The 15,317-nt window shown below is 37.3% G+C and overlaps 1 protein-coding gene across 2 annotated transcripts in view; it reads right to left on the bottom strand.

Annotated features, from left to right (window-relative positions):
• Positions 1-5,373: 5,373 nt before the first annotated feature.
• Positions 5,374-15,317, bottom strand: part of tafa3a (TAFA chemokine like family member 3a) — a 105,579-nt gene continuing 95,635 nt past the window's right edge. Inside the window, exon 5 of one of the 2 annotated variants that reach the window (XM_025907347.1) lies at positions 5,374-9,744. In XM_025907347.1, coding sequence (XP_025763132.1) covers positions 9,733-9,744 — 12 coding nt within the window. In that variant the 3' untranslated portion in view covers positions 5,374-9,732. The remainder of the gene's footprint in view (positions 9,745-15,317) is intronic. The other variant, XM_005458391.4, reaches the window with a different exon arrangement.

The raw sequence follows: 15,317 nt of genomic DNA, 5'->3' as shown, positions 1-15,317 counted from the left end.
AATGGAAACGTCTCTTATTAAAACTTGTTTTATTAGTTTTAATCTTTTAACTTTATGCATCAAGCAAAAATTAAATTATATGCAACATTCTCTGACTGGAAGAAATTTGTTTAACATTTAAACCTATTTTCTGCACATTCCAGCCCATAAAATAAAATATGTTTTTGTGTTTACACTCAGTCTTTCAAATAGATGCAAGTAAAACACAGCAGAAAATAAATAAAATCAAAGACTAGCGGTCCTGTTGCTCTATTTTCACCTATAAAGCAGGAGTGGGTTAGGCGGAGGTTTACCCTGGTGCAGGTGTGCCGCAGCGGTCAGTGGAAGAATCCGCGAGTTTCTCTGTGAATTTCACATTACGTCGTAGCGCACTCGGTGCTTGCCTGGAAGTTTAGGGGTTTAAAAAGAAGTTTTCTTCCCAGCCATTCCCAACAGTGGACGCTAATGTTTTTGTCACTTTTTATGGAATCAAACTCAAAGTAAGGTCAGTACTTCCACGCTTTAAACGCTGCATGCTCATACTCTCTCCCGCACTCGATATATTATCCATTGTTGATCTGCAGACAGCTGTTGTCACGAACGTAGCACTCGCTTACGTCACTGTCATGAGACATTCTTGCAAAAAATCAGGGTTTTAGTAACGCAGTAACGCAGCGTTCCTACGTGAAAGTAACGGTAATCTAATTACCGTTTTTGCAATAGTAATCCCTTACATTACTCGTTACCTGAAAAAAGTAATCAGATTACGCGTTACTGCCTATCTCTGCTTGTAGTAATGATATCTTTCTCTGGACTAAAACACAATCCAGCTTCATCTTAGAGACAAAGGCAATGGACCACTGACCCAGTAAGTGAAAGATTTTTATTAGCATTATCTTCTGGTCCCCCTCAATCATCAAATGCCTCATTGAGACTCCACCTGCTCCTGCAGTGTAACCTGATCATTAGCAAAAAAATGGATTCTGTCTCGAGCATCAGGAAATGAGGTAAATAAATAAATAAATGAGCAGGTACATATCACAAAATGGGGCCAAGGAGAAAAAAAGCAGTTAGAAATCCATCAGAATGTCATTTTGTATGTCTCCGCTTCTCCTTCTCTGCCCATCCAGATAGATGTCAGCTCATTGCAGGTCTCGCTCCCATTAACCCTTTAGGAGACTGCCGCTGAAGTTGAACGTTTCACCTTCCTATCAAGTCCCCTCCCCCACCGCCTGTTTACAGCCACCCACCCGTCCTCTTCTTCTCCTTCTACTTTTTGTCTGTCTGAGTAAGTTCTACAAAAGATAATTTCCTTTTCAAATTACAGCAGGCCTTCTCACTGACCCGAGGGCATTGTGATAATGCAGTGTGGGAGCTGAGAGGGTCTCTGATGAGAGGCAAGAGCAAATGCACTGGCCAGCACTAATGTCTTGTCAACACCATACTTGGAAACGACGCCTATAGGACACAGCACAGCTTCAGACTTGCTGAGCACAGTGGTTCAGAATTCTCTACAGCATTTTGGGTAACATAAAAACTACATGTGATTAGCTGACACTTGGTTTGCTCAGAAACCTGCTGCTAGCGCATACGAAAGTACAGTACGTGCTGCTGTAAATAACCAGAAAAAGAAAAGAAAAAAAACTCAACAGAATGTGTGAATGACTTGCCGAAACAGCTCGCGGGCTGTGTTGCGATTCATGGGCTAATCGCTTCTCAGTCTACTCAGGCATGAGAAACACAGAGAGAAGGAGGTGTCAGGTACAGCAAGGAATACTTTGATATTAGAATTCAAGGCATCTACGTCTTGCCTTGAGCAGGATAATCCCATTATGCCTCAGGTCACAGCAGTGCACACACAGAGAGGGGCGAAACTCATTTCAAAATAAACTGCTTACAGTTGACAAGAATAACACAAAACAGACGTCAGAAATAACATCAAACTCTGACCAAAACTGAATTAGAACATCCAATTTAGGGTAGAAAAACACCCCTGATATTGAAAACAGAGACTAGTACAATTAGATTTTAAAAAACAGCAAAGTTTTCCAGTTAGACTTTTACAGTTCATCTTGGCTGTTTTCAAGATCGAGCAGTTTTTCATTACAGTCTGTCAGCTTTCATTATGAAATGAGAAAACCTAATTTTGCTGGGTGTATCTGACAGTTTTTCAAACTAATTCATCCTGTCAAGATAAAGCCTGGGCAAACCCAGCAGATGGTGTTTGTGTAACTGAGAGCTTTGTTTCCAGTGAGCACATTTTGCATAGTGCAAGACCCCGCTTGATTTAGATCTAAATATGCACTGTCTTTTGTTTCTCTTTTTTATGAGTAGGAAAATTAGATTTGTATATTTTTTTCAGTTTGTTTGTTTGATTTAGATAAGCCCAAAACACGAGCAAATTGGTTTAGTGCTCTTCAATTATTTAGATTTATTTTATTACATTTAGATGTTACCAAAGGGGGGGATGGGGGGGTACCAATGGAAAGCTGCTACTCTGAGATAAGGTTTACCTGAAATTTAGGTCTAATAATGGCCTTCCAATGAAAATAGGATTGGCGAGTCAGTCTCATCCACTGCCAATAAGACGTGTGCATCTCCCTGACCAGAGCTAGAAATGCCATTTTACTGACATTATTTTCTACCTCAGATGGCTGACCAGGGAATTTATTCCTGGGAGGAGTTATGGGAGGATTTTAATCAACAGCTTCAGAGGCATCAGTCTGTAAAAATTGCAATGAAACCAGCTATAAGCTAATAACCTACACACTATAACACACCTCAAAGAATTCCATTAGAAGGAGATACACTGGAGAAGTTTAATGTGCAGGATGATTTAAATGCAATTTCTGGGCTATTTTTCTTCCTGATAAGAAAAAAATAGGGACGAGGTTTAATAATTTGACAGGAAAATTGCAGCATTTAAAGACAATTCAGCACAAAATTGAAATGTTATTGGCTGTAGGAATATATTTACCCAACAGCTATGAGAGGTGTTCAGTTCATTTTCAAACAAATCTTCAAACTGGTTACCAGTATCACTAACTGATGTCACCTGGTTCCAAAGATTAATACTCTCATCTCAGCTATGATTTACAGTCATTATTTGCTCAATTAAAACATTTTAAAAGCACATAAACCAAATCCAGTGCATTTATAGTAATTGTACAGCCCAGATTATAAACTTAACAGGTTAAAACAGCAAAGGTTTTGTACAGACCAACATCATCCCTGACCAACATCATCCTGGAAAAACTGGCATGCTAATCAGACCAGTCTGGCTCCGCAGTAGGGGTGTCAGAAACACTTGTGATGACTTGGCAAAAAACATTTAGTGTGATGTGTTTTGTCCAGTGCATTCCAGTGCAATGCAATATCACAAAGCAAAGGTGCTACTTTGACAACTCAAGCAAGCATGCATTCCTTCTATCACAGCAGATTTCTACTTGTAGTTGTCATTAAAAATATCCTGTGATTCCTGTCATGGTAATTTGACAGTTGCAAAATTAGTTTACTGTTGTGGATGCAAAGAAAGCAAACAGACTCAGGGAAACTTTAAAGACTTTAATGCTAAAACTTGGGTTTAAAGATGATCGATGGCATAGGGAGCTGTAGAAAGCGTAACTGCTGGAGGGAGAGCATAGTTTTGGGGAAAGAGGAGAGAAATAGGAACTAGCCTCTGACATTATTTTGGAATTTAGCTTGGAATGGCAGCGGAATATGGAGGGAGGCTAAAGGGTTTTTTTTAAACAAAGGTTGGTTGTATATGCAAAGCAGGTAGTATGGTTTACTTAAGGTTATGATACAGACCAACAGGCAAGGGTTAACCTGGCTGGAATAAAGTAATCTATGAAGATCAAAACATAAAACTAGAACCAAAACCTTGAAACATTTGATACACCAGTGGTTGATAAAATGCTCTGGTGAAGGGTGGGTGACAAGGTGCAAGGTGACAATGTAAGACAAATGGAACTACAGGAGACAGAGAAGAGGTAGGAGGGGGTCACTGGGAAAAACACAGGAGACATGGCATAGGCCATGTCATTCTCAAATTTTCTCATTAAGTGCTATCTATTGTTCTGGGATCTGTGCTGTCTTTGAATGTTACACTTTATTTATACCTTGGCTTTTATTCTATTCATAGTAATTATGGGAAGCAATTATGTCTTGCAATTGTTTTCATAACTATTTTATCCTGGTGTTTTCCCATTCCCTCTGTCAGTCTCTCTCTCACTAGCTCTCTCTCTCTCTCTTTCTTTCTCTCTCTCCCATCTCCCTCTCCCTGCTGCTGGCTATCTATCCAGGGAAATTCCTAGATTATCATTTCATCTCTATCTCTACTATGCAAAATACTTAAAGGAGACATATATATATATATATATATATATATATATGTGTGTATATAAAAGCTCTGGTCTCAGACAGCTGTAAATGCTTAGCCAGAGTTATACCCATTCTCACAGACATACAGAAAAGAAACTGTGGCCACAATAACCAGTTCACTGGCTGTTCAAACCTTCTGTTTGAAAGGGGCATCCAATCCCAATCATTTTCTTAGTTCCAGGTTAAACTGAGAGCCAGCACCAAGGAGAAGTAAGAATACAATTCTAGAGATTAAAATGAGCATTTTTACAATTTTTGTCATGGTTAGTCATGGTGTGTCTTATTCTTGAACTGAAGTTATAGTGATACTATTTTTGGAGTTAGATACTGGCATTAAGGAGCAGTAGAATTTTTGTTTGTGTTTTTAGTTTCGTTTAAAGTTAGGCTTTTGAATTCATTTTACTCCATTTTGCTCAGTCATATAGCCATTTTTGTGTTTTAGTTTGAGTTTGCATTTATGTTCTCTTCAGTGTTTTCCTCTGTTTTAACCTTCCATGTCTTCTTTTCTGTCAACTTCATCTCTTTGTTTCCATATTTTAGTATGGTTTCCCACGTCCCATAATTAGGAGAAAAAAAATTAAGATGAACTTTTGCGAGATCTCGCAAAATAGGCAACCAGCTCAAAGCTAACCTGGAGGTCGAGGCATGGTGTGCCAGGAGTGCGGTATTCTCGCCGGCTCTTGGGGGGCTCGACCTCCCGGCCGAGTAATATTAAAACTAAGTAGCTGAAGCCATTGTTGGAAACTGGAATTGGCTGGGCTGCGCTATGAATTCTGGAATAGGTGACGAGCCAGGCAACGAAGGCTGTCCCAATTGGCTGCTCCAAATGCGTCCTTTGTGGCCCAACCTATCCCAGAATTCATAGTGCAGCCCAGCCAATTCCAGTTTCCAACAATAGCGGCAGCTACTTAGTTTTAATATTACTCTTATTACTCTTTCTGGGTCACAAAATAAACTTTTAAGATATTTTCAGGCGAGAATATAGCTGTGTAAACTTCAAATATCTGCCCAGTTTATCAAGACATCACATATTTGCAAAAGTGCTCCGATGTTTTCGGAGACATCTGTTACCCACCAGTTCGAAGTTTTGTGAAATCTCGCAAAAGTTTTGTGAGATTTCACAAAAGTCCATCTTCATTCTTTTTTTCTCCCATCTCCCTTGCAGGGATCCGTACATAATTTGTTTACTGTGTCATACATTTAGTTTTACTTTGTTACGTGGCTTTAACTTGATTAGTTTCAGCTGTGTGTTGTTATACTCCTGTGTCCTATTCTGCTGTGTCCTACGCTTTATTTTCTTTACCTCCTATGCACACTCACTGCATATTCAATTGGTTGTTAATGCCGGTATCAAATTAGCCAATCATGTGGAAGCTGCTAAATATATTTAGGCCTATGCCTAAAGGTTAAAGGAGAATGAGAGACTGCTTCTAGCTGACAAGAAGTCTATAAAAACTCAAATAACTCCTTGTTTCAACACCAGTATGCAGAAAAGCATCTCTGGATGCACAACATATCAAACCTTGAACCTTGAATTAGTGGACTACAGCAGCAAAAGACCATACCGGATGCCACTCCTGTCAACTAAGAACAGGAAACTGAGGCTACAATTTTCACAGGCTCACCAAAATCTGTTACGTGTTTTGATGTCAATAACCTGAAAGCATGGATCTGTTTGCCTTGTATCAATAGTTCAATATAATGTGGAGGGGTTAACACTTTGGTCCCCTTCATACCAACTGAGCATCATTTAAACATCACAGCCTACCTGAGTATTGTGGCTGACCATGCCCATCCCTTTATAACCACAGTGTGATTGTTGCTTCCTGCTGGATAATATGGCATGTCACAAATCATTTCGTGCTGGCTTCTTGATGTTGACAGTGCGTTCACTGTACTCAAATGGCCTCAACAGACAACAGATCTCAGTCCAGCAGAGCATCATTGAGATGTGGTGGAATGGGAAATTCAGATGAGCAGCTAAAACTTGTGATATGGATCAAAATTCCTGTTTCCCGCACTGTGCTAAATCTACGCCACAAAGAATTAAAGCAGTTCTGAAAGAAAAAAAAATGCATCCAGGTACTAAAAACTGTGTAACTAATGAACTGGCAGGTAAGTGTAGTCCTTTTGTTTTCTAGTTTCTAGTGAGTTTTTTGACTTTGTAGTTCTTTGGATTTAACAACTGTCTGTAGCCCAGTCTGCTGGCCAAATATGCCAAGTTGCTCTCTGATGCATCCATTGGAGTATGAACGCGTGTGAATGTTGGATAGTAAGGACTAAAAAGCATAGAAGAAAGTGCTTGTGTGAATGGGTGAGTGTGCCATATTGTAAAAAGCGCTTTTAAGTGCTCCGGGAGTAAAAAAGCTCCTGGAGTAGAAAAGCACTGTATAAGAATCAGTCCATTTAACAACAATAACTGTTCACTCGATGTTTGCATGTCTACCTACCTGGGTCCTTATATATTGAAAGCTAAGAAATATATTCTGCAATATAAGAGTCAATCAGAGTTGTAAAGCAATGTCAATTTTGTTGTTCTGCATGACCTTTCTGATATAATGTTACTAAAGAAATAGTATGCTTAATCACACTAGTGCCCAATTAGAGCTGATTGTGTGATAAAGTCTGGAGTGAGGGCCACAGCAGTTTTACTTTCTGCCTGTGATCTGTAACCAATGCCAAACTCATCCCATACATCCCATCCAAGTTATTTAACTTCAGAGAATGAAATACAGAAGTGAATAACAAAATTGTCAAACAGCTAGACCTCAGCTTTGCACTGTGGTTTCCGAACACAAAAACTGTATTTCCATTCAACTTCTGTGAAGGTCTTTTATGGCAAAGCAACAAAACCCAGAGGAGCAATGGTATGAAAAGATCTTTCATTATTAATAGAATATTAGCCCGCATAAAGGTGAATGACTGAAGGATTGTGTTTCAGCACTGCAGGGGCTGTAAGTGCACAGAGGTTAATTCTCTGATCCAAGGGTAGATTTGTATCATTGTTTGTAGATAGAAAGGGTTTTTCCAGGGGAACGGATTCATGTCTTCTCCCTCTTTTCCTTGGAGCACTGTGGTAGATTGCCTGGTCTGATTAATCTTAATGAATTATGCAAATAGCCTTTATCTCAAATGATTTAGCAATGTTTCTGTATTGTTTTATTAATGCACTTATGAATTACTCTGTATAATCACGTAGCTTTTCCTCAGCCATTCACTGTTTGTAATTCATCGCCAGCTCTTTATTAAATCCATGGTGGTCTCCAGTGAATTGCATGCAGGAATGAGAAATTAGTCATTACTGTAATTTAATGATTTCTAACCAAACAAGAGGCAACCTGGATCGCTTAACCATAGCAAACCTTCTCATTCCTCCCCTTCAGCATCAGTCCCTGGGGTCTGGTCTTTGGGAGCAAGCTTTTTACATTTTTTGTTTAATTAATTGTGTTTAGTATAAGAAGCATTCAGTGGCAAATGTACCGCTTCACTTACAGATGGAAATTGACTTAGAAAATATGAAATTCCCCATAAAGTGAGGGTTTGTTTTGAGTCTAAACTGAAGCTTTCCCTTTTTCTTTTTTTTTCTCTCTTTTGCAATCTCTGGATTTATGAAAGTGTAGCACAAAGTAATGTTTGATCTTTTAAATATTTTTTTTAACCAAAAGAAATTACTAAAATGCCGTTTTTGCACAGATTATATGATATTTTCCTAGAGTCATAAACATGACACCTATAGAGGAAATATACATTATAATTTCTTTTATTATCATATCAGAAAAGGGGGAGACATTATATACTGTGATTTCCTGTCCCTAAGGTATACATCACATGCAGGTGAACTATAATTGCATCCCTAACTTTCTTATGACTTCTCAAAGAAACACAGTTCTAACCAACTTTCATGATAGAGCTTCCCGTCCATCAGTAACTATAATAACTATATTATATGTGTCAGAATGAACGGACGTTTTATTTGACCTTGAACCCCACTCAAATGGCTATGTCACTAGGGCTAAATAATCCTGTGCCTTTTACTGATTGTCTTCCAACCTCCTGTTGTATACTCCTCAGTCTAATTCCCTCAGAAGCTTTATTTTACTACACATAGTAACAAGGATTTTGGATTTATAACAGAAAAAGCCTCATGGGATCTCAAAAAGCAAGTAAATAAGTCCTATAATTTGATTGTGATGGGTAGCATTAATTTAATGCAATAAACCAAGGATGACACTAACATCTACTTTGGGAAATGAACCAAATAGGATTAAGGTTGTTTAGGGTAAGAGATAATTATCTCCCTGGACCAGATTTCAGATACTTTTTTTTAAGTCTGTTAATTTTGAGAAGAACAGTGCAATGCGATTTCACCCATTTGTATTTTTGAACATGGCCTACTTTTGCATTTGCTGATTTTCACATTTCAAATCCACCATGAACACAACCTTGATTAGCTGTGAGCTCTCCCCCTCTTCCTGCTTTTTTTGTCAGATTATTTGCTTGACCTGCTAATTTTAAGTCCCAACAGCTCCTGCCTATACAGCACTATGGCCTGGTATGCAAAATGCCTTAACAGAAACTGTAAAAAAAAAAATAAAATCAAACTTTCTTTTTTAAACAGCAATATCCATTAAGTTAGATTTATTGATATAATACTGACATTTGTAATGAATAGTAGTCACCAGGCTTTGAAAGCAACAGATACCATTAAAACATTTTGGCAGAACTGAGCTATGTTGACCCTTGGTGAGCTGTAGCTAAACATCTTACATTTTTTCTTGGTTTCATTGTTGTGGCATTGTCTTTTTGTCTTTCAGAAAGAAGACTTGACATCCTAACAAACTTAAAAAAGCCAGACACTTTAAATTAGCAAAAAGAAACAGAAGAGATATCTGCTCCATAAGGCTAAAAGGAACGGAAATGCTTATGATCTCACGAGATCAACACAGATATGCATCAAGAGTCCTGGGGCTCTTTGTGGCAAGAAAATAACACAAAAGTTTCACATCACATGGTTTTGTTTCAAGAGTGATTTTTTTTCTGTTATCCAGAGTCCTTTAGTCAATATATATCTTCACTGTTGAGATCTCCAGTCCAAAGGAATAAAACTATAATACAAAGAGAGATTTGGTGGGCAGTAGAGTTCAGAGGCAGCTACTGTTGATGCTAGATCAAAAGTCGGGAATTTGTTTGGATATGTAGTCTTATACGATGCTCCCTGGTCCTCCATTCATTCACTGGAATGTCCGTGATTGTTGTCCTCATTGGTCCCTGGTTACCACCAATTCTCAAAACACGACATCCAATTGTCCAACGGTGTTGATCAAAGAAACAGTGTCTGGTTTCAAATGAGGTTATCCTTGAAACAGACGACTATCGGGTGACCTAGAGACAGGGAAAGAATAAGAAGTTAGGAAGCAGAAGGAAATACTGCAAATGGGTCGTGTTCTTATTTGACTATTAATGATAACACTCTTGAGGCCAGTTATGGCATAAACTGTTGGTGAAGGTTTGTTTTTTTGGTGTTTGTTTGTTTTAAATCTGCCCACTTTCAGGTATTTTTCACACTTTGAAATCTGAGGCATTGTTTGAACATGAATATCTCAAAAACCAGTGAAGACAAACATTTCACTAGCTTTTCTTACCATAACATTGAATCAGGACTTGTAATTTGGCACACATGCAAATATAAGTGTGCCAAATGAGTATTGGCTTATTAAAATATGAAAAAGCATGACATTCATAGTCACAAACATGAGGAAAAGGCTATTTTCATTCAACTGTCATGATGGGTTGAGCAAATATAACTAAAAAAAAAAAAACTATCAGTAGATTGCCTACTTGAATTCCAATTATAATTGGAAGATGACCTGGAGATTCCAGAGGTTACTATATATAGCTGAGAAAATTGTCTAAAATGTTCTAGAAATATTTAAAATGTTCCAAAAAAAAAATTCTAAACATTTTAAACATTTGATGATTTAAAACAGACTAACCTATCTATTCGTTAAAAAATACAAAATACATTTCTGACACTCATGATGAATGTGTAAAATTCTGATATAATCAAAATGTGAAAAATATCACAGAAAAAAATACCATACTGCTGCTGTTATGATAAAAGAGCATAATGTTTTTGCTTCTTTATGACTGACAACTTCTAAAAGTTGCACACACTGACTTTGGAATCCATGTGGATTTTGAGCATAAATAAAAAGCTTAATGAACATTAGCATTGGTGATTGCTGATTATTTTAGCAGCAGAGCTTTATGGCCGTTTTTGCCTTTTGATCCAGTACGTTAGTTGAGACAAAAATATTTAAATAATTCAAAAAAACAATATTCACATTATATACAGATGTTCACAGCACAGATGTTCACAGCACAATCACCAGACAGGGTTCTTTGTAGAATTAACTGTTGTAATTATAGTGATTTCTTACATTTTCACCCAGCACCAGCTTAAATTTTCAATCTGTTAAATAAATTAGGTTATGATGAAATACCTTCAGAAGTAATGCCACTGCTGTGTACCTCAGCTGAGCATGCCTGGTTCGAATTACTAAACACCAAGTATCAAACTAATAAAGAAATTGTTATAATACTTTAATATTAAAGTAAATAATCGAACTTTAAATATACAAAAATCAAGCTAGTATTAAAAAATATCCATTACCATTGCTATAGATTCTTACCATCTGACTCGCCTTGAAATAATAGCTTTTCCATTAAAAAACTTGTTTTGATGCTACATCTTTAGCAGTTTATATCTCTTGAAAGTCTGACAGGTTCAAGGTGCTCATATTCCCAGCATGGTATGTTTGTAATTCTAAAACCTGAGCAGTTACATAGCAAAAAACATGACGTCAATGATTTCCATGCAGACAGAGGGAATATTATTATTCATGATGGCATACAACTGGAATAAGTATTCTCAGATGTTTTCATGAATATTAATATAACGGATTGAAAGATGCATTTTGTAGCTACTACTCTCACTTTAAGCAAATCTCTAAAAATACTCTGGGAGGTGAATGCTGTTCTTTGTTGGTTTGCCCTTTAAAAAGTAGAACACAAGTAACTCTGTGACTTGGCCTGTGATGTTAGACACACTTTAATACCAACACAGACACACCCACACACACACATACAAACACACAGACAGCCAGCAAGAAAGGTTGATATAAGAACAGGTGTTCCTGTGTGAATATTTGCACTTTAGTGCTATTCAGTTAGAACTTAGTGGGGTCTCACCAGTTGAATCAATAAGGACTTTACCGCACACAATCAGTGTTCTGAGCAAAGCAATCCAAAAGCTGTGTTGAAGCGTGATTTTTCTGCTGCTTAGAGCTGCAGCTGATAATACAGAGCTTGCTGTTTGGGGAGCCACAATTTAATTTTCACTTCCATGTGGCAATCCTCGGGAATCACGGGTGTGAGAGAGAATTTGAAAATTAGTAGGTCTTATATTACTTTTGCAGGAAGCTGTAAACGGAGTACATCCATGGTGTGGCTTAACATGAAGTTAGGTCTTGTTATTTTGTCAACAGTATAAGAGAAAAATCTTGGCACATTATTACTGCTACAGTGTCCTAGTGTGACCTACAGTGAAATGCACAAATACACATGAGGATAGAACTACTAGCCCCCTATGAAAAGTTCAGTATTTCTAAAGTGCGGTTAAACAGAACAAGGAATTTTTGCAAAAGCTTTTCCAAACATGCTAGTGTTATTTTGGATGTTTTAAAACAACACACTTCCAGTTTGCATAGTATTTCTCCAAATTGGCCTTAACATTTGATAGCGGTTTGAAGGTCTCTTCTGCAGACGTGGAGATTTTCTTGCTCGGCAACCTCCCAGGTAATTTCTGTTCAGGGTTCTCATGATTGCCTTCTTTGAGTCTACAATTTTTCTCTCCAGAGTCTTTGAAATCTTTTGCATCAAACCTCCTTCAAGCTTGTTTTCTACTGCATAGCACCCTATGAATTTCTTCATGATACTTCTCACTGGTTCATGACAATTAAAATGTTGTGATAACTGCATCTCCCGATTTGTGAGCATCAGCATTTCTTTTTCTCAAGTCTAAACTGATTTATTTTGTTTTTTACTATGATTCCTTCTCAAGGGACATCTTAGAGCCTTTCTGCAGTTTTTATACTACATGTAAATTGGAAGATATCCCTCAGTTCTAACTTGATGCTTCAAGCTTTGACAACATTAAAGCACATCATTGCACAGAAGCTGTTTGTTCTATGGCTCGATAAGAATGTCAGCTTTTTTCTGGGCTAATAAAATTGATAATGATAATTTGTGTGTGTGTGTGTGGGGGGGGGGGGGGGGTCCTTTGCACTGATATAAAAGCCATTGGGTACATTTTTACAAAAAACTCATCTGTATTTTTGTTTTTAGGCCATCCATTATTAGATTTGCACTTCATATTATTATAGTGTTAAAAACAAACAAACTAAACTAACTAACAAACAAAACAAAAAAATCAATCTGTTGAATCAGAATTACTTAATCCCTTTGCCTGTTTAGTTGTGTTTTACTTCCTGCTTGATTTGCTAGCTGTTCTGTGTCTGGTATTGACTTTAACTTGCCCTGTCTCCTTATGTTCATCATCTTCAGCTGTGTTAGTTCTCCACCCATTACTTCTCCCATTTGTCCTTTGTTGTATTGTATGTGTAGTTGTGTGTCCCTGTAGTAGAACATTCCCTGTATTGGGATTCCTAGTGTTATCTGAGTCTGGATTCCCTGTGCTTCTTGTACATTCCAATAAATATTGGACGTTTGGAATCCCTGGTTTTGCTCTCTGTTCATCCCCAGATGTTAGACTTTGTAATTTCTTGACTTATCAGCATTAAAAGCTTGTTAATATTTTACTCTTGTCTTCTGCATCCTGTATTTGTGTCGGTAAATTACCACCATACACACACAGTCTTTTCTATGACACATTGCATCCTTATTTATAATATTTAATTTTTAATTATTACATTTCACTTTATTGCACAGTAACTGTGAAAGCCCCACAACTGAAGATGTTTTCTATTGTAAAAGGAAAGTTAGAAAAGTACAAGTACAAACACATTTGTGACTGCAGAAGGAGATTCTAACGGGCATTTCACGTCTTAAAGGACTAGTGACAGAGAAAAAAAGCTTGGACACTAAACAGAGTAAAACCAAAGCAAAATGATGTTAGCAGTCACAAAAACTTGAAGCCTAGCAAAAGCTTATCAAAGCAATTAGCATTCATTGGTTTCTGGGTGTCACTGTGATGGTTACTGGGGAGTAAACACACAAAGGGGAATCAGCAGAAGTCAGCTCTTTTGGGTTTAATGCTTAAGTTGCTTCAGGATAAAAGACCACACTTGACTGTTCAATCGCAGGTCAGTCACATTAAGAATCTAAGACTCTGCTTTGGATGGATAGCTACTGAAGCACATCTGTGTGCATGGGCACATTTGTTTGTACACTATGGCCATATCCATGAGAATCTGCACATCATTGTTAAGTAACAAAAAGAATAATTCACAGTTCTAATAACCTTTTACTCTCCTCGAGAAATATTGGAGAATTTTCGAGTTTTCATTGTGCAAATTACACAGTTGATGTCAGCCTCGATCAATGATTTAAAAAGCAAAACAACTGTCATTAAACTTACTTAGCTCATCTTTCGGAGCTGTCTATTGATTAAACATTCACTGAGCATTTCCCTGCCTTTTAACTCTAAATACCAGTTTTATTCTCATGCTTTCGACTGACAATATAGTGGGGAAATAGATAAATAACTGGATTCAATTTCAAGAAAAAACTACCAACCAAAAAAAGGGACAAAGTTTATAACTTGTTTGTTCGAGGGCTATATTGCACATATGTACCTTCAATCAACTAAATATTATAAGCAACACTTTTGTCAATGAGTTTTTTGAAAAATGAGCTCAAAGTGCAGAGATTCTTTGCATAAAAAATCATCTTATACAGTGATTGTGTTCATTGATATTTTCTTTTATAGTCATTTTAATCAATTAGAAGATGGTATAGGGTTCCCGGTTAGCAGATGTGTAATGATGAGAGTTTATTTCAGGGCTGGTCTGTGGAAAGAAATTCCAATAAGGTGGATTTAGATATACTGTGAATAACCAGCATCAGCAGTGTTCTGCTTTCCCATTACCTTTCAATGCATTTACCTTTGTGTTTGAGTATAAACCATCTATTTAATGGAATTTCTCATGCTTATTTCTTTCTTGTTGTTTTAACAATACACATTTTATATTTTGGCCAGTAAAACTTCTTTTCTCATGTGGATATTATCTGGGGTCTCGGAAAACATTGGATTCCAGCTAAGGTTATTTATTCTCTCAGCTGGACTACACCTATAATTTATCTGATACATTGTAGCTAAAATGCATACACTTTACACAGTTATGTTAGAGAGAAGAAGAGATATTTTCATATTTTTTTACTGGAAAAAAAATCTCTCTTGGACAGCTATCAATCAACACACTTCAACACTTTCTCTACAAGCGGCACCTGTCAAGTGGAAAGGCTCTCTTTTTGTTTTGTCTTCTGATTGATGAGAAGTGAAAAGCGGGAGCAGCCGAGGTTATAATTCCTGACATTAAGAGCAGGACCATAACACTAGCTGCTGCTGGACATGCTGAGAAAGAGGTAACAACTGGAGCTGTCTGAAAAGGGGCCTAGGGAGGTGTTAAGACATCTACTTTACTGATGTGACTTCATCATAACTGAATTGACACTTCTTTTTTTTAATCGAAGCAACACTGCTGGGCAATAAGTACTGTAGGAGGCATGTACTGCAAAGTCTGTTCTGGACCCTTAATGTTCCAAATATGAAATATAACTTAGAGACTGAAGAGTTTGAACTGAGCTCAGTCTAAAAGCAGTATTGTAAACAACAGTGGGGTTACCTTTTGTTCTCTAAAGCATTTCTGCCCACT

This window comes from Oreochromis niloticus, linkage group LG5, assembly GCF_001858045.2.
Source record: "Oreochromis niloticus isolate F11D_XX linkage group LG5, O_niloticus_UMD_NMBU, whole genome shotgun sequence".
Taxonomy (NCBI): Eukaryota; Metazoa; Chordata; class Actinopteri; order Cichliformes; family Cichlidae; genus Oreochromis; species Oreochromis niloticus.
Note: the sequence above shows the minus strand (reverse complement) of the source record. Positions and strands in the feature narration are given on the sequence as shown.